Consider the following 27,869-nt stretch of genomic DNA (forward strand, 5'->3'; position numbering starts at 1 on the left):
ACGAATAAAAATGGGAGATAATGGTTCTCTCCTGTAGATTTTGTTTTTCTGCTTTGTTCTTCTTGAGCAAAGTCAAACGTTGGCATTGGAAGACCAAGCAGCAGCAGCACAGCCCATGGCCCTTAACACTGGCAGGTGTGTGCAGCAGGCACAAAGACCAGTGAAAAGAACTGAAAACAAATGAGAGACATGTGCCTCAAGGCCTCTACTATGGAAGATTTTTTTCAGCTTAAAGGCTGTGGGGCAGGCATGTGGGGAGATCAGTATGGGGGTGTTTGCCTGTCTGTTGTGGAAGTCTGATGAAATGGCCAAATGGGAATGTGCTGGCTTCTCTGGGCAGCTTTTCAAACCTGAGAAAAGAATGTTAGTCAACCATGGAATTTCATATTCTGACAATTTTGTGATGATGTACTCAGCTGCAATTTTCATCTTCTGTAATCAGAGGTATGTTGCACTTAAATTATAAGGTAGTTTCCTGCATCAAATATAATTTTACATATTAACACTGTAAAATTCCTGCCTAACTTATGGCATGTCACATGGAAAGCAAGAAACAAAAGAAAGCCAGGCAATATAAAACAGTAAAACTAAATTAAGTAGTTAGATATGACAGATGAATCAACAGTCAAAACATGTACAGCTGCTTCATCTCAAACACAGGTGCTTGATTCTCTGCTTACAAGGCTGTCAGCCAGAAACTTCTTTGTTTGAAAAACTGAGATTTGACCCCAGCTGTTTTTCAAAATACAAAACCAGCTCACTAATGTTATGTTTTAATGGTGCCGACTGCTGTGCCCACTGTTTCCTACTTCAGCCTGTCTCTAAAGTACAAATTACACATGGCTAGATGTGGGATAGATTCCAGACTTCCCCATGAAGAAAGCCCATAGTACTCAACTCCAGCTGCACTGTGCAGCTGCAAGAATATCAAACATTGATGAAGCACTCCTTGTAAGTAACAGAGAATGGGTGAGAAATATAGGTAAGAAACACAGCAGAAAATGTTATGCTGGAGACAGAAAAAGGGTATCAGGCTACCTCATTTTTAGGAGGTGAAAGCCACAGTCCTGGACAGGCTTCCCTCACTCCAGCACGAACAAGCTTCTCTTGTTTCTTTGGTGCTAAGTTTAATCTACTGATAATGCCAATTACTTCAGCCCACACATATGTTTTCCTTTACCAAAGACACAAGCTCCCTTATCACCAAGAGAGCTTCTGAGTGTAGAAACGCCTTCTGCCTCTTTTGCTAGTATTTATGCTTCTGTGTACATTTATTTTCCTGACATTTAAGCACTTATTTCTGACAGCCTGTTTGGGAGAAAGCAGAGATGATGCTAAATTAGGAGGACCTATGCACTGCCTCAAGGGTAGCAAAGCGTTGCAGAGAGATCTGAATAGACCACAGAGCTGGGCAATCCCAGCCACATGAAATTTAACATGCACGAGTGCTGGATTCTGCACCTGGGATGGGGTAATCCTGGTTAGACATACAAACTGTGGGAGAAGAGAAGCCCCACGGAAAGAGACCTGAGGGTTTAGGTTGATGGCAAATTGAGTATGAGTGAACGGTGCATCCTGGCAACCAAAAGGGCCAGCAGTGTGCTGGGGTGCACGAGGCACAGAGCCCCAGGTACCTGAGGGAAGGTGACTGTCCAGCCCTGCTCTGGCACAGCCTCACTCGAGCCCCGTGGCCAGTTCTGGGTGCCGTAATACAAGAAAGATCTAAAGCTATTACAGAGCATGGAGAGGAGGACAACCAACATGCTGAAAGGCCTCAAGACCAAGATTTACGAGGAATGATTGAGGTGTCTCTGTTTGGACAAGACTGAGAGGAGACCTCACTGCAGGCTGCAACGTCCTCAAGGTGGGCCAAGGAGAGGGAGGTGCTGATACCTCTCTGGTGACCAGTGACAGGATATGAAGAAATAAACATCTATCTAAACAAAACTTGATTTGAAGAGCATTTTTGCAAGCTAACTATTAAGTAACCTAAACTTGGAAATACCTGTGTCAACTCAATATGGACTATGTCCAGCAAATTCCAAGTGCACTTCTTGTTCTCAGTCTACAAAGCATGCCTCACCAACTCCAAAAATGCAGGCATCAAACTGACCTTCAAAGTATTATTGAACAATGGATCTTGATGATTCAAAAGAATATTCCATCAAGCACTATAAGTAATCATACTCCCAAAGACAGAATACAGTCACATCAAAGAAAACTACGCCATCTAGAATGTCTGAAACAACATCATTTTAGTCCTCTTCTCGGAGAAAAAATTTGAAGTATGATTTGGTGCTCAAAGTTACAACTGCAGCTTCACATGGAATTTGGAAACATTGCTGAAATCATCAAGACAGCAATTTTAAGTACATTGCAAAACACAAAATAGTGCAGAGGAAAATCAGCATAGGGTGTATTTATTTTCTATTTCCAACTCTTCCACTCACTAAAACTGAAGATTTAAATGCAGCTTAAACAATTTGGGTATCCTATTCTCATTGACTACCCAGTGGGAAAAGATCACTATCTCTCATTCTCTTCATGCTAAGATGTCTCCCATGTACATTTAATTTTGATCCACAGAAGCAATTTATCACGTATTATTATCTCGCACTAAAAGTCTATTATTAGGGGATTAACAACTCAGTAACAGATGTTGTTCATTATCTTTACATAGCAGTGACTTTTCATTTCAAGTAACCATTATAAATATGATAGTGAATGTCATTACAAGCATTTCAGACTACATAGACTACTTTTGACAATAAAATTTATGTATTTAAAGAAAGCTCTTTCATAAAAAACAAGTGAAAGGTCTCAGAAAAGCCTAAGGTTTGGTTCCTGGAAACAGAACCAAAACCAGAGCCCCAGTCTCCCACTGGAGGTGGGAGATTGTGTATGCACATAACCTACAGATTCTTCTCCCACTTCGGGACAAAACTTGCCATGCTGCTGAGCATGTCAAGGTTCAGGGCCTCACAGATGACGCAGGGAGTGCTGCAGTTACCTCGGCTGGTTAGAGCACAGCTGGACTCAGTGATCCTTGTGGGTCCCTTCCAAGTCAGAATATCCTGTGATGAAATCTGCAGGCATTGAAATACTGCTCCTTGAATAAGCAGAAGTCCCAGTCCCTCCAAGCAAGTTTTGATAGAGTGGAAAACCTAATGTTTTGTCTTAAAAATTGGCCATCAGTAACATGGACACTCATAGCCTTTATCAGGAGCTGTGAACAAGAGCACTCCCATTGTAACCTCATACACTGTCTGAGCTGGGAAGGACCTGGGTCAGACCCCACGAGGTCTGCATTGGTGGTGTCTTGCTGCTTCTGATTCCAGACTCAGGGCAGCACACTCATCCACCCCAGCACCTCACCAAACCCCTGTAAATTTAGGTCCATTCACAAACGCTGGATAGAAGAATTGATGGAGGTTTTGTCTGATGAGGACAGTTGTCAGTTCACCTATAAAGGAGCTTAGTTATGTGTTGCAAAATCGAGGGGAAAACTGGGGAGGGGAGGACAGAAATGTGTACTCACCCCGTGCATCAAAGAATTCATCATCGGAGCTCTCCACAGAGTCTCTGAGAACGCTCTGCATGTGCCGCTGAGCACCACCAAATCGACATGGGCCAGCTGGAAACACAAGGAGACCCACATTAACACAAGGGAATGCCCATTTCTGCTCCAGAAAAGGTCCCGACACAACACATTAATGAACAGTTTGTGTAGGTGCCTCAGGAGGATGGTCATCACGCACACTTTAATCTCAACTGTCAGCCAGCCAGAGGTCTCAGGATGGCAAAAAAATATTTCCACTTAACCAAAGTGATTAAACCAAGTTTGTCTTGAAGATAAGCCTGCATTCACCTAATGCAGCGACCTCAAAAGAGAAATTCTTTCCTGTTGAATTCATCCGACTGTTCCATTCCAACACTCAAATTGAACATTGCTTCTAAGACACAAAGCAGCATTTCCCCCGGACACAGCAGTAGCTCCCACTCAAATTCAATCTAACTCCTAAAAGAAGTGCCATCTTATTTGGCTCACAGATTTGCAGACAAGCTACTCAATTCTCACTCACTGAACTGGTTTCATCAGAGAGCTTTGCTGTGCTGGAGCCTGGGGCTTTCATTTGAAGCTTGCCATTTGAAGACAGGAAGGCAAAACCAGATTAGAATAGGTACAGTAACAGATATATTCATGACAGCTTAGATGGTCCTAATGGATTATCGTACTCAAACTCATTTGTAGTTAGTAAACCAGATTTGTCTAAATATCTGAATTCTCCTTACATTTAAGCAACCCAACACTAGAAAGAAGTAGTGAAATATATTGCTTATATTAACAACAAAGACAATTCCCTGGAGAAGTACTGCCACTAGCCTGGCTGAAAACCAGTAAAAGTATCACCCCACAAAAAAAGCTCATGGTTCTAGGGGCCTTTGAATTTGATGTAGAATGTGAAGGAAGGACAGGGAAAAGTGTCACAAATATTCAGGCATAAATTCTGGCTGTGAGAGATCTTGGGAGCATCCATTTTATTATATTTCACTTGGAATGCTTCTAGATTTAGAAGCAGCTTAAACATAACCACAGTCAGCAGCATAAATCTGTGTAAAGCTCTCTGCAACAGCTCTCCACATCTAGATTGATTTGCTGGCTAGACTGCATTGCATTGCCCTAATACATTGGTCCTATTGAGTCTGCTTCCTTCTGTGCCAGCAGATTAGCATTAGACACCTTCAGAGGACTTTATTAACATTTCTTGATTTTATTAGACACTGGCATTGCCTGGACTCACTGATTTGATTTACACTGTCAATTGCTGCATATTTTATTTTATAATTTTGCTTCAGGGAATTAAAAGACCAGCCCTACTTCAGAACACAGGTGAACTCCTTGGTAATGACACTTTATGGTCTATGGCAATGAACTTACCCTTTATCAGATCAGTCAGCTGACTCTTAGCAGCCAGATTTCAGAAATTTTTGCACCCAGGGTAGAAACTTTCATTTCATTTCAGTTGTTTGGTATCACATTTCTGATCAAAGAAGGGGAAAGCATGTAGAAACGTTTTGAACACTACACGACCAATGTGCGAGTCACCATAGCTGAACTGGGAGCACATACAGTAGCTCCCCATAAGCTGTCAGGGCAGCATGACAGAGGGACAGCAGGATATAAGAGTAACATTTCCAAGATGTGGAAGAAGAGGGCATAGAAATGCACACGTGCTTTTCATCTAGAAGAAGCAGAAGTAAAGTTTCCTTTCTAACCTGCTCTCTCTGCACAGAATTCTAAGTTGTGACAGTCACCTGCCACAGAGGGAGCTGGCAGGGGCTTGCCCTGAGCACAAAGCCACAGTAAAAGCTAGGGAGAAGACAAGAACAGAGCCATCCCTGCAGCGCCATGAACAGAAGCTGAGTGCTCTAGTTAGGCTAGCATCAACTGTAAGTAATTGTACTTAAGATTACAATCAGAGATTTTCCTCAGTTTAAAAAAAAAAAAAAAAATCTTGTTTTTTTTTTCTTCAACAAAGAACAGCTGAAATTTCACTGGTACCTTGCTGCATCAGTGACCTGGTGACCTGTCAGGAGGTGCTGTGATGAATGTTGGATATTGATTTCCTTACCCCTATGCATAAGGAAGGATCACAACTGAAATCTATATTCTGCACGACAGCTTCCATAAGGGGAAAACCCACAGATCACAATCAGCTGCAACCTCTTGTGATAGGCAGCAAAATAGCCAGAAATTTATTTGACTAAAAATTGCTACAGAAATAGTTCCATGTTCTATTATGCAACACTTGCACTTTGGTTGAAGGCAAGTCAGACTGCACCTCTGTACACGTCATCCTAATTCAGATGCGAGGCAAATTTCATCCTTGGTGTTTAGTGACTGTACATAATTCCAGCAAACAGCAGAAGAAACAGTTCCCACTCACATATCAGCAGCTTCTAGCGTTATCCATCCAGAGAAGGAACAACCCACTAAAATGATGCAATCTCTGACATGTTCCACAAATAGACCTAAGGAGCAGAACAGTCACGGAAAATGCCAATTCCACTTTCACCCACAAACACCAGCAGGGCTCATTCCACCATGGTTCCATAAGAACCCAACAACAGTTGAAAAGTATATATAAAAGAAGAATCAGATCCAGCTTCCTCTGGTCAGGAGGCATAAACTCAAATTCTTTCCAAAGATGTCTCTTTTTTTTTTTTTACAAACTGGCAACGATATGACAATTAAGCAGTGCATGAGCACATTTTGTCCCATGTGATATGAGGGTGATTATAAAAGAGAAAAAAAAAAAAAGAAGAAAGAAAAAACTCAAGAGGAAATAAAGTGACCCTACTGGTCTATTGCAAACATTCTCAGGACTAAGGAAATGGAAACAGAAAAACAGACAAGAAGTGAAGTAAGGCTGAAGAGGCTCTGAAAAACAGTTTAAGAAGCAAAGATTTTCCTCTGTAAACTGAATAGCTAATGCTGTCGATTCCCAACTTTAATCACTTTCCTATATCGGCTGGAAGGCCTGTTGTCCAAAGCACACTCATCCTGTAGGTCTCAAGCATCCTAAGACAGAGCAGCTCACCACTGTCACTCAATAGTAAGCACATGTTCTCCTACCAGCTTCAATATTACTTGTTAAGCAAAGGTAGTGTTTAAAATGCATACCAAGTCAGGAGAAAGAAAAGGCATCTACTTTCCATTTCCATTTCCATTTCCATTTCCATTCCAGTAACTGGCATCAATTCTGACATCACAAAGCCACACCATACACTGCAGGTCCTTAGGTGGAATATACCTGGAGGTGAAATGTGTGGAGAGTACAAGAATATCTTCTGGAAAAAGGAAGGAACATTTTCCTGTGGAAATGATGTCCTCTAAGCACACCTTGCCAAGGCACAGGGATTGAATCTGCTACTGGATCTAATGAGCAGAAAATTAATTTTCAAATGCAGCAGGAAGTAAGCCTAGCCCTGCTGTGAAACCACAGCCATGTTACCTTTCTTCATTGGTTCTGCCTTCTCCTCATTTTGAAATAGCTTTTAAAAACACTTACTGCAACTGAAAAAAAAAAAAACCAAACCATTACTGGAGTCATCACATCACTGTTTACAGAAGCACTTCACGAGCAGGACCAGCACATACACTTTGGGAATGAAAGAGTAGTGATTTCATTCCTGAAACATACTTGTGAGGGCAGAGTAGCAGCACAGTAGGCTCAGTCCAGCAGCATCAGTTTAAGAGTCACTCCAGCACTTCCCTCTTCTCCTTACCAATGCACAGATCACTGCAGACCTTGTCAGACAAGCAGGACAGATGGAAAGGAAGCAGGATGACCCAAATGATGAAAGCAAGCAGGATGACCAGTCATACCAGCCCCTTATGTCCTGGCAGCATCACAGGCGGCTTCCAGAGGCCATCCCAGCTCAGGTGTGCTCACACCAGACTTGCCAGGAAGATGCATTCAAGCAGCTTGGGATAACAGCAGCAGTTTTCATTGGATGCAATTACATCACTGGGCTTTACTGTAAAACTAATTCAATATTATTCACTTCACTGTCATATTATCACAGATTTCAAGCTTGCAGCAGGCCTTTTTCTACATCTTTTGCTTGGTAACATTTTCCAATTTCCAATCAAGCCCAGACATAAGCACATACCAGAAGACAGAAAATCATAAAGAAAACACTCCTGAATACCAGCACCACACCTAGGCAGAGATGAAATAGCACACAGTGTTCTCATAGCTACTGGAAACTCAGTCTTTCACACAAACAAATATTGAGGACTGAATTAATTTCAACTAAAACAATAATTAAAAATAGACTCTATTACAGAGATTAAAACATTTCCACTCGTCAAAACTTGTTTTAGAATTGAACCACTTTGAATTCAGGGGCAGTTTTCCTAACAAAATTAAAAAGCACAAGTCATTTTCCCATTTGGATAGAGATGCTGGGTAGGACGAATGACCTTTGCTACTGCTACTGACTGCTGTTGCATAATAATACTTCTGTTTTGCTGGTTTCAGATGCTTCTTGCCTATTCATTAAGCGATTTAACTGAGCTACCCACACATAGTGACTATGCAGTTAAGACTTACTGGAGGTCAAGTTCACCCACTATTATTTTCTAGTTATGTTTTATATCTTATTTGGAAAACATGAAACTGAAGATATACATTACAGGGATGTCAATTTAACTACTGGAGGCACTCCCAAGATAGAGGGAGATGCTGATCAGATGAAGTCCTTGCCTGCACACTGACCACCAAAAAAGATGGACCATATAATCATTGATAGCAGGGCCACATAGAACTCATGCAAAATCACAGAATGAATCTGCATCAGAGACTGGAACTGAAATGAAAACAGTTGAAGCTGAAGTGAAACACACTCAGTGGAAGTGGCTGAGGGGGGACATAAGGTGGGAGGCCTACAAAACTGTGAGGCTAAAGGAGGAGAGGGAGAAAAATAACAGTGGGAGGTGAGAGGGAGGGCAGAGAGAACATAAAAGGCCAAAGGGGATGGAGAAGAAAAAAGTGGAAGACGAAGTCAAGATGTCAACTTCCCTTGTCAAAACACAAAGCCAGACATAGCCACAGACAGAAAAAAGTCCACACAAATTGCAGGTCCTCTTGTCAAGAAGTGAAAGACCTAACTGATGGAGCAGTCCAGATGCCACTGTGGTCAGAAGTGCCCAACACATCCAGCTCCTCTCTCCCATTCCTCATTCAGTGCCTTTCATCTCACAGCAATTCCATAGCGAGAAATCCCTGGTTGTCTTCTCTGTATATCCCTCCACTGGTAGTTCTGCAGCAGATGGTAAGGATGGGCATGTATTTGAATACTGGATAAAGGAAACAAATCAAGAAACTAAGCCATGCAGGCCTTTAAGCCCCTATTTTAAGGTACCAGTGACATTTGCAGTCTTGCACTTTACAGGATTACTAGTGAGGTGGAAGAAGAGAGAAAAGAGGTTTAACATGACTGTTCAGACTTCAAATCCTAGATCAAACTTTCCTGTAAATATTGTACATCTCCCATAGCTGTTTCTTGATGCTACAGATGCCAGCTTCCCCACAGCAGAAATCAACTTCACCCTCCCTCTCAGCAGTGTCATCACCTCCTCCAAACTGTCTCCCCAAAACCCGAGAAGATATGAATATTCTCTAATCTTTTCCTGCAGTGACTGTAGGTGGACTGCCTGCAACACATCTGAAAGTCTCTACTTTCATAGTGCACAGATTCTGGCTTTCTGAGGAGGCTCTGGCATTTTTGAGTCGCTGCGCTCTGTTAAAAATTAAGTCAGAGTTGAAGAGCAGATACCCTACCACTCCCACAGGAACACGCCGGGTAATGATCCACAATTGTCTCTGTGTGGTTTTACAATCAACACTCTTGCAAATGCCCAAGCATTTCTGCACAGGGACTACTTCAAATGCTTAAGGTCTGGAGTTGACTAGGTGAGGTCTGGCTACTCAAACGAGTCAAGTGTGGACCATGTCTAAAAGCCCTTTAAAAGCACACCTGTCATTCAACAGTGAGCAAACAACACATTTCCACCACAATTTTGGCCTTCCTTTCGATTTGAGGTAAGGCTACAGCATTGGCAGGGGCTGCAAGGTAGGATACATACAAGCAAAACAACTTTTTTATATTTCTCCATATTGCAGCTCGCATTGATAAACTTAGTAAGCTCAATTTATAAAAGCAGCATTTTCCCTATGCCTAGACCAGATAGTTTCTTCCAGACCCCCTTTACTTTTCTTTGCAATAAGTAGTAACATCACAAAACTTCTTTCAAAATACATACTTTGTCAGTGAAATCACATCCAAGACAGACAAGTACTATGCTTTAAAATTCCTGTGCAAAATTGTATTTGAACATACAAACTATGTATGCAGGCTGCATTACTCATCTATCCCAGAAAGCAAAAGCTCTCTTATCTTCCTATCAAACCTAAAATGACTGCAAACGAATGACAAAGAAAAAAAAACCATGAGACTTTTCCCCCATTTGATTCCTTCTTCATCTTCCAAAGATGAAGTTCAATCCTGTATTTGCATCCTCTGAAATAATTAACGCTCTCATGTTCCTGAGTGTTACATCCCTGGGCTGCCACCAATCCATGTTTATTTTGGGGAACTAAAGAAATAAACAGTGCTGAAACAAACCACCCTTTTGGGTTTAGCTTTAATATAGTCATGCTGCTGTAAAGCTGCGTCCAGACCTGGCACCGAACACCAGGCAAGTGTCACATACTGACCATTCAGTCATAGCAGTTAGGCCTTCAGCTGCAACAGCAATGGCTCTGCATGCAACCTAGAAGAAAACCACTTCTGCATCAGCAACCGCACTCTCATCTGTTCCGGCCTTCGTGCACACAGAACATCTGCTGCCTCAATCAGGCTGCACCTGCCCCGAGCACGGGACATCAGGGTGCTGCCGCTGAGCATCCTCAAGCCCTGGTCTCAACCTCAGCCAACCGACCTCCAAGCTCCACACCCCTCGGGCTCCAGAGGAAGCACGAGTTACGTGAATGGGCAAGGCGCAGCGCAGGATTTCGTCAAATTCCACCCAACAGCACACCTGTATTGTTCTCCGACCGCGGCTGCTGCCTCCCGGTCTGCTCCTCCCGAGTGGGCGGCAGCGAGCACCGCCCGACCAGGCGGCAGCCACGGAATTGCCCCGGAGCCGGGAGAGACCCTTCCCGGACCGGCAGCGGCGGAGCGCGGGCAGGAGGCCGGGCAGGGCCCCCGCACACCCACGGCACGGGCAGATGCGGGCGCCGAAGGCAGAGCGGGCCGTGCTCGCTGACGACGACGACGACGACGAGGTCAAATGCACCCGCGCCTCGTTCACACGAGTTCACGTTCAGCTCCGCGGTGCCGCCGGCGAAGGACGCGGAGACGGAGCTGCCCCGGCGCCGCGGGTGGGCGGCGAACGCGCCGGAGCCTCATCCCCGCCGCGCCCCCGGGGCCCCGCGCTCCCCTCGGGGCCGCCCCAGCCCACCCCGCCCCGGGGGCCTCGCTCTCCCCTCAGGACTGCCCCATCGCGCCGCGCGGGCTCAGCGCTTACCTGGGAGAGGAGCTTTCGCCATTTCAGGGCTGCCCGCTCGCAATCCTCAGCCGTGTCAGGTGCTCGCCCGCTGGGCGCTCCGGCACCCCGCTCTCCGGCGCCCCATCGGCTTTCAGCAGAGGCCCCGCGCCGCCCCCTTGCCTGCGGCGCGGAGGGACGCGGCCGGGAGAAGCCGCCGCCGCCCGGTGCCGCCCGCCCGCCGCTAAAGGCGCAGCCGCCGTCGCTGAAGGCGCAGTGAGCGGCTCCGCGGAGAGCGGGGGCCGGGCCGGGCCAGCGCGGGGACGTGGCTGCGCATAAACGGCCTGGAGAGAGCGGCCGCGAGGTGCGAGCAGCACCCCGCCCCGGGCAGGGGCTCGGCGGAGGGTCTCGTCCCGCCGCTGCCGGCAAGGACCCTCCGCCGGGAGCTCGCCTCGCCCGCTGCCCTCACGACACGCCTCCCGGGGAGGGGTCGCGGCTCCCCCGCCGTCTCGGCGCCCCTCGGAGCTGCGAGCGCGCAGAGCAGGAGGGGCCGAGCCCCGCGCCGAGCCCCGAGCCCGGCCCGTGCTGCCGGGGCGCGCACGGCTCGGCTGCCGCTGCAGCGCTGCCCCTGCCAAGCCGCTCTGCAAGCGGCTGCTCTGGATTTTAACAGCCAAATTCCTCCGGGTGTTGCCAAGCCCCGTGTCAATGCAGTGGCTGAACTGCAAAGCTGCCTTTTTAAGTCAGCCATAGGCAAGTGGCATAGAGTCTGCTGAATTACGGAACTTTCAGGGTCCGTCCCTCTCCAAGAGGCTCACTAGCAGCATGTCTCTAAAAGTAGAGAAGCTAACTTCTCAGAACCCCCAATAATGGGCAGAAATTCACTTAAGGGATGTCTTAAGTCTCAGCCCTCCTTGTAGAAACGATGGGAGGAGGCTGGCAGAGAGCTTAGGAGGGATTGTATGTTATTACAGTTTGTCAGAACACTACGAGACAATGGGCAGTGAACAAAATTTTGCCCCCCAAATCCTACAATTACAGAACCAAGCAAGCAGGTCCTAAAGCAATTTGTTGGCGCTGGGCCGACACCACCTTCATAGATATAATACATGATTTGCTAGGGGTATTGCTTAGCAGCTCATTCAAGAGCCACAGCAAATACCCCTGAGAAAACGGCGAGTTAAGTGGTTTTGCTTGAGCCTTAAGCGGAACAGCCAGAACACTGGGCAGTTCCCACCTTCAGAGCCAGCTGCAAGTAAACTGGTTCACCTTCCCCAGCTATGGGTGACAGTGCTACTATATGGTGCAGTTTACCCTCGACCCACATTGCTTCTGCCGTTGGACACAATTCCTGTTTAAAAGATTTGAGAAAGATTGCTTTCCCAAAGGTGCTAGTGCCACTAAGCTACCAAAGAAAGCCACTAAGCCTAGAGAAAGACCATGGATGTACAGAATCACAGAATATGCTGTGCTATTCCAAATGGATTCAGAGGGAAGTTAAATTAAAACTGTGTTCAGTGATAGTAAGTATTGTTTATTAAAAAACAAAACATCTTCAAAATACTTTCACACACATATACACATAGCAACACTACTGCTTTAATATGTTTTACTTAACAGAAATCAGCTGCTTTAAATTACAAAAATCACGTATCAGCAAAGTCCCACTTTAGCAGTAACATTTATATCATTACATTTGATGTAAATTTGAAGATGATTGAAACAGTAAACCAGGCTTCAACAGAAACAAAAGTATTTTTAAAATATATGTTCTAATTAGAGGAAATAAAAATAATCTTAGAAGGTTAAAAATGAATGTGTTATAGACTGAACAATATTGAAGAAAAAAAATTGACAAAGGAAAGACACTGTCATGTTGTTCTTTGGGTTACCTCAAGGGTTGAATTTTTATTTCCCTAGTACACTACATAAATGATTATTACTCATTGCTCTGACTCCAGATATAATCCAAACTAGTGCCTTGCTTACTTGAAACAAGTTAATGTTGCAGAAATGCCAATTGCTCATTTATTTTGATGCCCTTGATTTCAATGGGATTCTTAAGAGAAAGGAATGTGGGGTTGAACCACGAAATGCTGATAAAAATGTAACATTTTAGACTAGTTTAAGAAAAAGAAAGTAAGATCTCTATCACATGCTTCTGTTGAAGGTCTTGTTTTGCCTGTGCATTATGTACTAGAGGTACTCAGGAACACCACTCTGAAGCCAACAGCAAGAGCCCAAGCAAGCCTGCAACTACAGCCAGTGACAAGTGTTTGCATCTATCTGTGCTGGGCCATGAGAATCTTCACTGGATTGCCACATCCCCAAAAGAACTCACACTAGTGCAGCATGTGCTGAGGTGATTAGACAATCAAAGGAAAAGTAAGGAAGTCCTTTCTGAAAAAGAAAACATTATTATAATGGTTTTATAAAAAAACTAAGATGAATCTTTGATAGAGATCCAGTGCAGAAAGTCTCACAAATTGTCAGGCTGAGGCTGACATTGATGGGGCAGGTGGGAAAGAATTCACTGCACTGGCTGCAAAAACTCTGACGTGAATACAGCTTCTGCATAGTCCTCACAAACATCCTGCAGCTCTGCTGCCACATCACACAGGGCTTCTTCTGTCAGTTGCTCTGAAACACTAAGTGAAAGGGAGGGCAAAAAAAAGAGAAGGAAAAGGTTCAGAAAGTCAGATTTCAAATTTCAGTCTTTCACTTCCAAACCACAAAGATAGTTCATATACCTCTCAGCAATCTGCCATGGATCAAAACTGCCCACTGCCTCATGGGAAATAAGCTTGAGATGATGCTTGTATCTGCTGTTATAATCCAAGATGCTCTGGAGCACATCCCTTGGCACACAGAGAGACACGGAACACGCTTTCTGTAGAGAATTCAGAGGCAAGGGCTGCACAATGTCATTTCCGGTCTGCAATTTCTCCTCTGCTGCTTTATTTTCATCAATATCACTGCAAATACAAAATAATCATCAAGACAAATAAATTTTTAAGTCTCTTTTTGAAGAAACAGTGCAATGAAAACACTATAATGAAGTCATATGGATCTTTTGCATCACAGTTTAGTGTAGGGCCAAACATTCTCACTTACGTGCTGTCAAAAGGTTTTCCAAATACAATGTCTGTTTCCAGCTCTGCGTGCCTCGTTAATTTGGTTATCTGAATTGGATGAGGAGATGTAAGTTTCTTAGCTGTTGATGCCATTTGTAGTTCTAGAAGGAAGAAAATACTATTTTAAAATATTTTTTTGAAACAGAAAAACTACATTTGCTGCAGGCTAAGTCCTCAGAAAGACTTGTTTCTTTTAAGGGGGAGTCCTTCAGGTAAGCAAAGTATTCAAAGTGAGAAAAAACATAAATTCAGCTCAGTGTATTAAAGCTGAACATTCTAGAAATACTACCTTTAGTATATACTACCTTAGTATATACACTACCTTAGTATAAATAATTTGTGTTGCCAGTAGGTACTTCTGGCAGAGAGATAGAAAATACCACTGTGAAAATAACACAGTCTATTAAAGTGATAAATCCAAGACATGGAAAAAGAATCCATAAAGATTTGGGATAAATCTTCACCAGTCTTACTGTGAGATTTTCCAACTTGTGTTAAACAACAGTTTCAGTCAAGTTGTATGTGATCCAATGGAAAATCAATGTAGCTTCACTGTGCTACTCAATCAAACCATAGGATAAAAAAAAGGAATGCTGATAAAGTATTGATTTTAGAACTGCATCTTAGAAACTGTCCTCTGAAAGAAGCACCTATGGTAAAAAATGTGCAAGTGATGCTATTTGATCACACATAATCCAATGACCTTGATTTCAAAAAACCTGAATTTAAACCTACAGATTATAGGGAAACCAAGTCATATTAAAACAGACAATTACCCATTTTGTCTTCCTGGGCCCAGAACTGGGAGTCACTGTAGACAATCTGGGTGACTCTCCTGCGGACAGCGTCCTGGTACATCTGTGGTGGAACACACAACAGCCCTCAGTCAACCAAGTACCTGGCAGCTCGCTGGACTGGTCATCACTAACAGCAAAGCAAGTCATGATCCTCCTCGGGCAAAGCAGGCTTATTTTGGCTGGTAACACAGAAAAGGGGTGAGGGATTAAAAACTCAGCCATCTACCTTGTTCAAACTGCCATACTAGAATACAAAACTAATTGCCAGTCCCAGGGGAACTCCTCCCATTTCAGACCACCAGCCCTTAGCCAAACAACTGAAGGGTCCTCAAGCTGCACCAGCCTCACCAACAGTGAATCCAAATGTGTGCTCCAGTGCCTCAGGGACAAGGACACTGCAGCTTCACACTTCCAACCGATGGACAGATCTCTAGAAGTAAATGGCACTAAACCCCACAGTATTAAGTCACAATAAATTTCAGAGAACAAGAAGGTCAAAATGGAACTCAAACCAGAAACTATGACAAAACACATCGATGAAAACTTTTAAAGAAAGCAATATATGAGAAAGCTCCAGTCAAGTAAATCATAACCTTATGAATATTTATATAGAAAGATGAATAAAAGGCACAGATAACCATATATATATGTCTGACTTCTCCATGCTACCCTGTGAAATACTTTGGATTGCCAGACCATACTTCCTCAAGATGGTCATGCTACTAGAACAGTGAGATTCTATAGCACACAAAAGGGAAAAATTCAAATTAATATTAAAATACTTTCCAATCTGCTGGACAATCAACATAGTCACCATACTGATTCTCCCATTCACATACAATGATTTAAGCCACGAAGTCTTGAGATGGGATGCAAACTCAGGTCTGCCAACTTTATAGCAAGAGATTCATCAAACATTCTGCTTCTGTTCTTACACTGTGTTTTCTGGAAGCACCAACTCCATCCAGGTCTTTGATCTCAGACACTGATCCAATCAGACCTTGCTTCATTTAAGAATGTAGATACTTACAGATATTCTAATTTATTTACAGTAAATAAGAAATGGACATTAATGAGACCAACCAAGATAGAAAACCTTACTTCAATTTCTTCCATTCTTTGCAACATTGACTCCAGGCTATGAGGGTCAGCCACAAGCAGGGCCTCAGTCTGGAGTCTTTCATGCTGATCCATGCTCCAAAGTTCCTGAGCAGTATCTTCCAAAAGATCATCCAATAGCTTTTCACTCAGAATATCTGCATTTGTTGTAACCTGCTACTTAAAAAAAAAAAAAAACAAACTCAAAACCAAAAGCCACAGAAAACAAACAAACCAACCAACCAACCAACCAACCAACCAAAAAAACCCCAAAACCAAACAAAACAAAAGTAACTTGCATTAAGTTGAAAATAAACTCTTTTTGTTTGTTGCCCCTTTATAAATGTTTGACAGCTCCAAAGGCATCATTCACTTAGGGCCATGAGCTGGCCAGTACTACCTGTGCCCTGTCTAACAGAGGTGCTGACCACTCCTGTAGCTCCTTCCCAGCTTTGTCTGCACACTGGGCTGGAGAAACAGTTTGTGACCTGCACAAAGAAGAACAAATGTCAATGCCATTCTGAAACCTGGTATGACCACAATTTAAAACACCAAACTACGTAAATATATTTTAGGAGAACTGTTGGGAGTGGGAAGAAGCTCGTATCAGATCTGACAACCCTTATGAGATTTTTCAAAGAAAGTCATTACCTTAACTTTTGTATTTTTTCCATTTCTCCTCTGCAAAGGTCAGTTAAAACCTTCACTCCTCTTGAATTTTTTGCTTCAAGCCTTGCTAGTCTTCAAAAATAGCACAGTGGCATAGAGTTACAAAATGTACATTCTAACAACTGAAGAATGAAATACTGTGATTTCCAGTATTAGTTTGGAAGAGGTACAAGAAACTTTAGAAAGAAAATTAATAGACTTTAAGACCATATAAACCAGAAAGTTCTGTTGAGAATGACGGATCTTGAATCATGTTTTTGCTGTTGGCAAAAATGAACTACATGCTTATCCACAAATACTGTCCAGAGAAATGAGCTCCTCATCTTATCAGGCACACTGCCAAGTACAGATCCAGCACCTGTATCTCCTGATTCAAATGCCACAAACACCAGTCTCAAACCAACCTAAATTTGGAGATCCCTGTCTAACAGGATGTTGAATAGAGTTTAGAGTAAACAAACCTGCACTTTATTATTGTCTGGGACAAATATATGTATCTTGTCCTTTTGAAACGGGGAGATAATATTTACCTTCTTAATGCAGTGCTGGGAATACCCACTCCTCCTCCTGTGCTTTGTCACTGGTCTGCCTTGCACAGTTTGGCACTGACTCCCAGGCAGCAACTCAGGCAAAAGACTAAAGCCCTGGCTCTTCCCAGGCTTCAGGGAATGGGGCTGCTCTGGGCCAAGTGGGAAAGGAGAGCAGCTCTGTGACAGCAAGATGTGCTGTGCCACGGGACTGCAGCCAGGCCAACCCTATTCCAGTCACCAGCACAGATCCAGAAGCATTTCCACCGGGAAACAGGGCAAAGGGGGTGCCAGGGACTGCAAACATACCCCTTAGGTGAAGCAGACCGAGGTGGAGGCTTTGAAGGCACACAAGGCACCTTGGAATCCTTGCCGGGTCGCTTGTTCTCTTTTAGTTGGAAAGCTATAGTCGGCTCTTGAAATCGGGCACGCTTTCCTGCAGGGTGCGCCCGTCTTGATTTCAAAGATTTCAGCATTCCCTTAAAATTAACACGATCACATTAAAAATACATATTTCAGTTGTTGAATTTTTAAAGTATTTGGAATTCCGCTTCAGACTTTGTCTTGAAATCATGCCTACTGCCTTTGCTGCGGTTGATGTTTGTGAAGGTTTTACAAGTGCTTTAAAGGGAAATATAGCTGTGCCTGAACAGAACGTATGCTTAATCCTGCAACTATTATTTTTACAAACAGTTCCAACTTGTGTTACTCTTCATGGGGAAAAAGCTTATTTTTGATTTTTCAGAATGAGACTCTATGTTAACTATTAATAAATCCAAATAGGTTTCCAAGGTAACATTATATTCAGCCACAAAACTGTAATATTCCCACATTTATATTTGTTACAATGTAACTTAGACTTGTCTCCTCTATATGAATTATTGAAATGCTTAACCTTTCTGCCCAGGATCCTTACTGACTCACAGGGATAGGAAGCAGTAAAAGTTACATAACCATACATTTATGTTACTGTGTCAGATTTGATTTTCCCAGTTAAAAGTGATACTCAGAGAAAGGAATAAAAGAAAAATACACTTATTAGCAAAATACAGCCTTAGTCTTAAGAATTGTTTTGTTTGCACTACGGAGCTTCTTTCTGGTTGCAAGGACTTAGCAGAAACCAGAACTTGTATAATGAAGTTTTATCATTTCTGTTATCAATTAAGTAAGCCTAAGTAACTTAAATTCTCCTACTAACATTAGCACATTACTGCTGAGTGCATTTTTGTGACCATAGGAGGAAAATACTTCAGCTTTAATTTCAAATTGAAAAACATATGTTAATTTCAAACATTAAACTACTTTCAGTGAGCATTTTCCTTAACAATTCTATTGCTTTTTCTAGCTGTAGAGTATATTTCCAAGGAACAGTAAACACTGTTTTTGAAAAACATTTGCTAAAATAGTCATAACCACTAGAAATAACAGGCAGATGGCATAGCTTATCCCTCTATGTCTCCTAGCTCAGAATAGCAATATTGTGAGAAAGTGCAAAGCTTTGACAGTCTCTTATACTACACAATAAATCCCAGAGCACAAGTAGAAGACAACATCAATGATTTATCACTTCCATACCTGTGGTTTTGCAGGAAATAACACAACTTTCTTCTTCAAAGCATCACTTTCAAGGACAGACTCTTTTTTTACTGCTGTAGCTCTCACCAGTCCATCTGTGCTTCCTTGCAAAGTGGAATTTCTCTCTGAAGCAGGCGGGCCACTTTCTTCTTGGTATTTATTGTGTAATATATGAGCACAATTGTTTGCCTGTTGAACTGCTGAAATATTTGCAATGTCAGTATTAACACATGAACTGTTTAATGGAAGTTGAAAGGGGCAAGAACTGCCTTTTTTTCTACGTTTGATACCTCTGTTATGCTAGGTATACCTAATCAAGAACTTTTAAGCTCTATCATAATTTTAAAAAAATCAAAGACAAAATAAAAATTCTAGCCTTGTATTTCCTGACAAGTATTAAAGAAATGATGTTTCTGACATTGTTTGGATGAACAGGAAGGTTTGGAGTTTGTGTGCATGTACACATTTATATGTACAGAGATATTTGAAAATATAGATATATATGCAAGTCATGGGAAAGCCTTTTGGGAGCAATTGCTATAGGATGTCTAGGCAGTGATAACAAAGCATCCTCTTTTAGGCAGCAAGACACATGGAAACCACTAGATGTTTATATACTGTCTCCCTGGACTGCCAAAGATGAATTCAGCATATGAAATTCTTGCTACCTGGGGGTAATAGAGAATATTTACTATTCTAGTACAAACCAGCCTGAGGTATGAGAAAGTGACCACAAAGAAGAAAAATAGTTCTTATAGTTCATATAACAACGTAAAAACTTACAGTGGCATTCATGAGGTGCCAAAATACTTCAGGTAAATTTATCTCACAACACCTTGAGAAAGAATAAAGCTCCTATCCTTTCATATCCAAAGCAAAAGAACTATATAGAAAGCCAATTCCGAACAGCTGCATTGCAAGATAGTGGTGGAAACCCCCAAGTCTTCACCTTAACCATCAGCTAACGTGGCTCTAGGTAGAAAAGCGTGACAGTTGTGTGACTTTGCTACAGTGAAGATCAATAGAGTGACAGTGATGAACTGGCCAGGATAACACAGCCACTGCTCCCAGAAGTAGAGAAATTGTACCAACCAAGGGAATTCTGAGCCAAAGCCACAGAATAATTTTCCAGTATGAACAGTTAAACAATCACAGCCTGTTTTTTGTTAGACTAATTTGCTAACCAACTTCTGACCAACAATATCATACTAAAAAACTGAACTGCAGATGGCAAGTAAGTGATAAAAATATATTTATCTAAAATACAAACCAGTCAAGAGACTCCTGACACATGGAGGCTTTTTAGACGCCTGTCCATGATGTCCCTTTATAGTGAGAGGTTTGTTTCCTCCTTTTGGAGATAGAAGGTGCTTTCTGGCTGGAAATGTCTCAGTGTTCCTAGGAGATTTGACCTGAGAAGCTGAAATACATTTCTTCACTGTTTTCGGTGTTTGCTTGTTTTCCAGCAGTGAATTCAGATCCTGCACCAAATATTTAGAGTTTTAATTATTCTCTCAGTAATCTGATGTAATGAAAAGAAAATTCAAGGCATTCTAAGCAGTTGGAGCTTTTTGGTTTGGTTTTGTTTTGGGTTTTTTTCAGACAGTAACTTCCAGTTTTTTTCAGACTGATAGCTTGTTCATGTAGAAGCTTTTTCATATTATTAACTGAAATCTTACTGAAAAGGCTTACATTTTTTATATTTACAACTGACTCCAGCAAACCATTTGCTTACAGAATGTTCAAAAAGAATTGAACACAATGGCTACAGACCAACAAAAACTTCATGGTTACATGACTATGGTAACACAGCCACTTCTTCCAACGCTATGCTCAAACTTAAACCACTACCTCTTTTTCCCCTCCTTTCCTCCCTCCTTTTTCAGGCAGTTAGCACTCTAACTGCTCCCATATGCAAGTCATAGCACTAAAATTAAAAACACAGCTCTTACAGTTTTAACAGGATTTTAAGGAAAGTATCTTACATATCTGATATTGCTTTTTTTAATTTATGCAGCAGGCAATGTGAATCAGAACTTTTCTATTATGCCATTAACATGTATAATCCATCAGATATCACTAAAAAATGTATTTGAAGGGCACAGACTCAAGTAACTCATACCCACAACTTTATCTTCTGCCTGGACAACTCTTCTAGGTGTAAAATTAATTATCTCAGTCTTGAAAATGACTAATGAATTAGAAACTGATGCTATGTTACCACTATCACTACCAGTGCTCATTCTACCAGGACAGCCAAGAAAGGTAGCAATAGCATCAACAAGACGAGCAGGTAGCTTCTGTGTTTAGGATGCACATCTCTTTTAGACCACCATTACTTAGGAACATTAGAAGTACATTTTTACTTTAGAAAATATGGCCTTTAAAAAAATAAAAATAAAACCAATCTTATATTCTGCCATTTTATGAACACAATCTCATATTTCACTACCTCTTTCCTGCCTTGGCAAAAACAAAAGTTTTTTTCCTACCTCAACTTGCAGCAAAATATCTATGATAATTTCAGAAATTGAAGAATCCCCTTCTAGTTTGGCGGAGCAGAGAGACAGCTGACGAATGAGACTGCCCAGTTCCTTGTAGTGGGCAGGAATTTGCTCATCTCTTTGATCTGTAAACTGATTGGCAAATGCCTGCAAGGTTCGTACAGCTCCTCTGTGTGCTGCTGCCAACCTGGATACTGCTCGAGACTGGAAAAATGAAAAATAAATAAATACTTTAATAATTACAGTTTCTATGGACACTTATACTATTGGAAGAATTGTTGCTGAAATTTCATGCAGAAACACTCAGGCTTGGAATAATTTTGATTGATATTAAGCCATTTGTGAGACAAAACAAAACAGGCATTGAAGTAATTTACTCCAGATTCCCTACAAGAGTACTCCTATCAATTCATGCGGGCTTCAGGTAAAACAGCCTGGGTAAAATAGGTCACGATGTTTCTACGACCTGTGCCAACACAGAACTGTAGTCATCTACAGCTGGCTGGAGCCTCATGTGCAACAGTTGCACAAACAATAATATTTTCAATCCTCCGTGTTTTGTTACAGAAGAAAATGCAGGTGATCGAAAAAGCACAAGAACAACAGGGCAACACTGGCCAGGCTGTAGGTGTGATCTCTGCTGCTCCCTTGAGAGGTGCTGGGCAGAGGAGAAAATCAGAAAGAAGGCTAGTAAGACTGAATGACATCAACCAGAAGGTTAAAAAAAGCAGTCAGGAGTAGAACACATTGTTAATTCCTTGCAAAAAGGAATTGGAATGAAGAAGGAATTAGAAGCCACATAAACTCAGAAGACCAACCACCTGCCTCTCATTTACTGTAGATGAGAGCTGAAGAGAAGAGGGAAGCAGCAAAGGCAGCATCAGGCCAAGTGAGCCATACTTCTTGAAGAATGAGAGGAAATGGGTAAGATACAAAGGAAATCTCCTTTCCAGCAAGGGCTCAGCTGCACCCTAGGCAATCAAACTCACTTATGCAGAAAACTCTCTCAATAAGTCCCTTACAGCCTGAAGGATAATTACATTTTACCTTTTTAGTATGTTTGATTGTATGAGGACTCAGTTTCTCTAAATCGTCTTGAATTTCTTTTACCTGTTTATCAAGAAAGGAGACAGAGAGGTGCAAGTCAGTCAGAATTGGTTCCATGTCTACAAATGAACAAAAGATCTTCACTGTAGCATCTCAGATTTTCCAACAGTGATGCTCACCTCTCTGTCCAGCCATCAGGGAAATGAGTCACACCATTCAAATCTAAACTAGAATGCCAAGGAAGTTCAGAGATAACCCGATTGACTTTCTCTTGTTTCAGTTAGTTTCTGAAAAAATCATCACAACAAACTAAGCTCCTATGCATCCCAGTTTAAAATCACGGTTCCTACCTGTTGCTGGAGCACATACAGCATCCGAGCTGACCGTGCAGCTTGTTGCTGTCTCCTAGTGCAAAGCCGCTGCTCATTTTCAGGATCTAGTTCTCTATCTCTCCCTAAAAAGCAAAAATATAAAGTTTTATATCTTAATTTAACCCGTGAAAATCTCAATTAAATCATGACAACAGACATAATTCAGTAATAAGCCTTTTCCATGCAGAACCACACCACATATTTGTAGGGGTTCCTTTAACAGTAATGCAAGTTAGTTATTGTGAACTCTACATCCTGTTTCTATTCAGAATTTGACTAAATAGTCTCATACAATATAGCTCATTAGTTATTAAAAAAAAACATGTGACCCTCTAGTTTTATGACTAAGTTGCAGATAAAGCACTAAAATTAAGAATGGTTAAACCTCCTGCTAGTTATTACAAAAGAACCAACTGCTTAAGCTGGCTTGCTATTCTTTCATCTACTTTTCAAAAAAACAGATGGTTCTCAAAAGTCCAGAAATAAATACAAATTCTAATACAACTCAAAAAACAGGGGGGGGGAAAAATCAACAAACTAGGGTATATTTATATAAGATAACTACTGTTCAATCTTACACCTTTTTTAATAATTTCTTCAATTTTCTGGACATAACTCCTCAATTCTTTTTGCAGACGCTGGACTTCCTGCATATTTTGATGTTCTTTTTTATTTAAATTTTGCTTGGGGTCTGCTCCTGTGTCATGGGTGGGTGGAGAGTCCAAAACAGCTGGTATTGGCTTTCCCTCTTTAACTACGCAGAGATAAACGTTGGCATCAGAGCTGGCAGACACCCCTTGGGAAGGCTGGTTGAGCCTCTGCTGACATGTCAAGTGAATCTGAGACTTCAGGGCATTTTTATTTTCTTGACTTGCAAATACTTCAGTCTTCTGCTGTTGTGATTTCTGGGTCCACACCGGTGTACTGACCACATCTCCAAATACCTGCTGTTTTATTTGTTCTTTGAGACGTCTTTGTTTGATGTCCCTTTTTGCCAGCTGAACGGCCAATTTCAGTCTCTCTTCAGATACCACTGAGAACAACCCAGAGCTTCTCAGGCTGGCGTCCTCACTTCCAACTAGATTTCTCTGATCACTGGATGCTTTCAGTTTTTCTATTATAATTGGACGGGGGTGAGAGAATCTGAGAGCCAAGTTCTCTGGAACTGCAGGAACATTTCTATTAAACTGGAGCTGTTCAAAGTGTAAAAAAACCCAAATGTTATAAAGAACACTATACACAGGTGATGCAACTCTGTCATGAGGGCATCATTTTGGATTTGTGCTGAACACAGTGCTAACAGCACACCAGTGTTTTCATTTTAGCTAAACAGTGCTCACTCAAGGTCAAGGCCTTTTCTGCTCCTCACCTGCTCACCACTGAGTAGCCTGGGAGTGGGCAAGAAGCTAGAGAGGAAACAACTGGATGGCTGACCCAAACTGACCACAGGGATATTCCACACTCTACGGCACCATGCTCAGCAGTAAAAGCTGCAGGGAAGAAGGAGTAAGGGGAGACTGGTGACAGCCTTTGTCTTCCTAAGTCACTGCTATATGTGCTGAAGGGGTGGAAATGGCTGAAATCCTGCCTGCTGATGGGCTGTAGAGAATGAATTCCTTATTTTGCTTTGTTTGTGCACAAACAGGAAAACATTTGCTTTCCCTGTTAACCTACCTTTATTGCAACCCACAACTTTTCACACTTTTTACCCGCCAGTTCTCTTCTCCATCCCAACTGGGAGAGAGTGAGCAAGTGGCTGCATACTCAGCTGCCTACTGGGATTGAACCACAACAGACAATTAAAATAATTACACGTAGAATTTGTGATCTCTACCCTTACTAAAGGACAGTATCGAGATAACGTGGCAGCACAAGGAAAGCGAATATGACACTCCCTGTTGGGCCGCCTCATGAAGTAGGTCAGAATCATGTTTTTGATACAACCACAAAGAAAACTAATTCAGCATCGCTACAGATGGCAAACGGTACCTGTGTTTGTAAAGCTTTAGGTTCATTCGTGTATCGCTGGGTGGTGAATGCAAACGCATCCTCAGACACGGCTGTCTTGCTCGGACCCATCTCATCGGCTTAAGAGCAAACCCCGCTACTGTCCCATGCTTGTGATCACCGCTGTGAACGCGAGAGCAATAAACCGTTATTCCAGACTCGCAAAAGCCATCCCGGGTGTGGTGTGAGTAACAAAGGGAGAACCAGCCCGACGAGCCGCGGAGAGAAGATCGGGGCGGCCTCTCTGCAACCGCTCCGAGCCCGCGGCTGCTCCCGCCGGGCGCCCTCACGGCGTCCCGGGCGGCACCGGCGGGCCCCGGGCGCTGCCGCACGGGAGACAGGAAGAAGGGAGGAAGGGAGAGAGGGAGGAGAGAGGGAGGAGAGAAGGAGGAGAGAAGGAGGAGGACGGGCGGCCCGGGCCGCGCCTGGACCCACCGGGCGCCGTTCGAACCCGCAGGGGCCGCCGGGAGCGCGCGGAGCTACGGCGGCCGCGCGGGCCGGGCCGGGCGGAGCCTCCGCCGCTGCCGCCATGGGCTGGGAGGAGATGCAGGTCCGCGGGTACCCCGAGTTCGTGCGGACGGCGCAGAGCTACCACGGCCGGCCCATCTTCGCGCTCTTCTGCGGCGATAAGGACGCCGAGGGAAGGAGCTGGTGTCCCGACTGCGTGACGGGTGAGGCCCGCGGGGGGAGCGCCCTGCCTGCGGCATGGGCCGTGTCGGTCCTGGGGAAGCCGGAGAGGCCCCGGGGGCCTTTCCGGAAAACACCGGGCGGGCAGAGCAGCCCCAGTGCCGGTGCCAGGCTCCAGGCGCAGTTTGCCCTGGTGAACTGAGCGGGCTGTGACCCGCAGCTGCTGCACTGCCCTTCGCGTTGCCCACATCGAACGGCACGGGCTGTTGGCGAAGGCTGGTGCACGGCCCGACAGACAGACAGACAGACAGACAGACGTGAGTCCTACGGTCACTGCTGTAGGTGTCGAGGCGCAGCCCTGCCCTCCCCGCCGGTGGCAGCAGGGGAAGGCGGTTCTCAGCAATCACCGCACTGAACTGCCTGGGCTGCACGTGTCTGAGCAGGTATGAAGGTGCGTTATGGAACCGTCGCCCTGCAGAAGGGTTCTGTGCTGGGCTGCCACACCCAGGACAGGACAGAACGAGTGTTTCTCTTCGTGTCAGAGAAGAAATTGGCCTTTACTCAAACACAAGACCAGTCAGCGTTCGAGCACGTAATAAACTCTGAAAAACTTGAGGATAGCCAGGTGAAATGAAATACAGATCTATAACTAAAGCAGACAAAATATTAATTAGCAGTCTTGCTGGTCAAATTAAATCCATGTGATTATGTAGCACAAGTATTAACTACTAACAGATTTTAAAACTATTTTCTAGCTGAGCCAATTGTGAGGAAGGAACTTCATAACCTGCCTGAAGACTCAGTTTTCATCTACTGTCTAGTAGGAGATAGAGCATAGTAAGTACCTTTGAACGCTGACAAATGAGATGACTTTGCTGTATTGGCGGACTGGTGGTTAACCTGTTGAAAAACTGACTGAGCTGTCCTTTTCTGTAAGGAGTTAATCATTTTTTGAGGTCTTCACCCTCTCTGCCATAACCTATCTGCATGCTTATTTTGAGAAGGGGGGTGGGAAGGTGTGAGGCAAACGCCTTTGAATAATTTCGAATATTTGAACTTCAACATGCCCTTCTACAAGCTGTGTTTCATGCCTTCTTTCTGAACAGCTGGAAGGACCCCAATAATGAATTCAGGAAGAATCTGAAACTAACAGGAGTGCCTACACTACTTAAATATGGAACAGTAAGTGATTTGTTGTATGTTCTGGATCTACAGGCATTGAGATGGGGACCTGGCAGGAATTTAGGGCTGTAAATGAATTAGTCACGTGTATCCTCTCAGAGCCCTCTCTTGTTCAAGGAGACCAGAGCATTTTGAGCAGCTCTTCTGCTCCCTGAACTCAAACAGTTCCTCAAGAGAGAACCATTCTGCTTATTGTGTAATGTCTATAATAAACATGCAGCAAAGAGAATATATGCACTTGGCTCACAGTGCTTGAGGGGTTGAGAAACTTTTTAGCTATAGATTTTTAATGTTCCTGCTTTGCAGCTCCTCAACTTTTGAAAAATCCAAATGCTGAACTACAGGAGTGAAAGTATTTATGAGCAGTACACTCGACTCAGACTGCAGCTCAAGTTGTAACTTGTTAGTTAAATTAGCAGTTGCTTTCTTAGAAATGCCTCTTCCAAGGCCAGAAAACCCTCAGGAATGTTTCAGTTATTACCTTTCTTATTCCACCCCCACTACCTCACTCCCCAGGACAACAGTTGCTGGACGTGGCTAATGCTAGTATGTATAAACGGCTCTCAGCTAAAACAAGTGTTTTAATCATGAACTTTTCCTTTCAGCCTCAGAAGCTGGTCGAAGAAGAATGTTTTAAAGCAGACCTTGTGCGTATGTTGTTTACTGAAGACTAAAGCGCTCACTAGTCAATCATTGATGAAGATGGTCATCCTAATTACTGCCATGTCCTTTCAAGGAATCACTGACCTTTATTAAAACTTTCATGATTACTTCGGACTAGTCAAGATAAATGTCCTGAAATTTTGGGTCCAAGCCTTACACTAAAATCTTAAACAAAAAACTGTATCTTTCCTTTAATGTCCAAATAAACTTCAGTTTGCAAACAACCTCTTTTCAAAGGAGCTGAGCTCATGTTAGAAACTGAGATTACCCTGCACTTACTGAAGTGTAACTGACTGCAAAGTTACAGTGAGTAAGGAGAAAGGGGAGAAACAGAAAAACCTCCTTCCTAAGCCTGACCACATAATTACTGAAACTGTTAAGACAAATTTTCAATGCCAAAGATGTTTAATGGTTTATCAGTTCAGTCCAAGTGTGATAACGTGATGGCTGACAGCTGTAGTGTCACTGATCACATGTTAATGGTTAACAGTTGGGAGTACCTGCTCCTACAAGGGCAGGAAATACAACATGAATGCACCAGAAATACATTCTAAAAATATGAAAATTAAAACCCTGGCAGCTGCCAAGAGCTATGTTCTTACAGGAACAAATGGC

The 27,869-nt window shown here is 43.1% G+C and overlaps 3 protein-coding genes across 8 annotated transcripts in view; 1 reads left to right on the forward strand and 2 right to left on the reverse strand.

Moving 5' to 3' along the window:
- The window catches only part of PITPNM3 (PITPNM family member 3), a 51,878-nt gene extending 40,646 nt beyond the window's left edge, over window positions 1-11,232 (reverse strand). For all 4 annotated transcript variants that reach the window (XM_088177229.1, XM_088177228.1, XM_014881173.2 and 1 more), the window contains exons 1-2: window positions 11,099-11,232; window positions 3,539-3,634 (exon numbers count right to left, since the gene is read on the reverse strand). In XM_088177229.1, the coding sequence (XP_088033355.1) occupies window positions 3,539-3,634; window positions 11,099-11,120 (118 nt within the window). In that variant the 5' untranslated portion in view covers window positions 11,121-11,232. The remainder of the gene's footprint in view (window positions 1-3,538; window positions 3,635-11,098) is intronic.
- A 1,334-nt stretch (window positions 11,233-12,566) lies between these two features.
- On the reverse strand, window positions 12,567-25,254 carry KIAA0753 (KIAA0753 ortholog). 3 transcript variants are annotated; one of them, XM_014881219.2, is made up of 16 exons: window positions 25,218-25,254; window positions 24,765-24,905; window positions 23,356-23,968; window positions 22,755-22,858; window positions 22,405-22,467; window positions 21,346-21,561; window positions 20,124-20,334; window positions 18,854-19,053; window positions 17,588-17,757; window positions 16,734-16,823; window positions 16,483-16,570; window positions 16,086-16,259; window positions 14,964-15,045; window positions 14,168-14,288; window positions 13,804-14,028; window positions 12,567-13,701 (listed from the first exon to the last, which is right to left on the reverse strand). In XM_014881219.2, exons 2-16 carry the CDS (start codon window positions 24,852-24,854, stop codon window positions 13,584-13,586), a joined length of 2,565 nt encoding a protein of 854 aa, XP_014736705.2. In that variant the 5' UTR covers window positions 24,855-24,905; window positions 25,218-25,254; the 3' UTR covers window positions 12,567-13,583. The 3 variants fall into 3 exon arrangements, with proteins under 3 accessions (XP_014736705.2, XP_014736706.2, XP_088033168.1); XM_014881220.2 differs by lacking the exon at window positions 25,218-25,254 and having other exon boundaries at window positions 18,854-19,050; window positions 24,765-25,040; XM_088177042.1 differs by lacking the exons at window positions 16,734-16,823; window positions 25,218-25,254 and having other exon boundaries at window positions 24,765-25,038.
- Window positions 25,243-27,478, forward strand: TXNDC17 (thioredoxin domain containing 17). Its single transcript, XM_014881216.2, has 4 exons — window positions 25,243-25,453; window positions 26,165-26,246; window positions 26,516-26,591; window positions 27,197-27,478. The coding sequence occupies exons 1-4, from the start codon at window positions 25,312-25,314 to the stop codon at window positions 27,263-27,265; spliced, it is 369 nt and encodes a 122-aa protein (XP_014736702.2). The 5' UTR covers window positions 25,243-25,311; the 3' UTR covers window positions 27,266-27,478.
- The last annotated feature ends 391 nt before the right edge of the window (window positions 27,479-27,869 follow it).

The sequence above is a fragment of the Sturnus vulgaris genome, chromosome 21, assembly GCF_052056855.1.
Source record: "Sturnus vulgaris isolate bStuVul1 chromosome 21, bStuVul1.hap1, whole genome shotgun sequence".
Lineage (NCBI taxonomy): Eukaryota > Metazoa > Chordata > Aves > Passeriformes > Sturnidae > Sturnus > Sturnus vulgaris.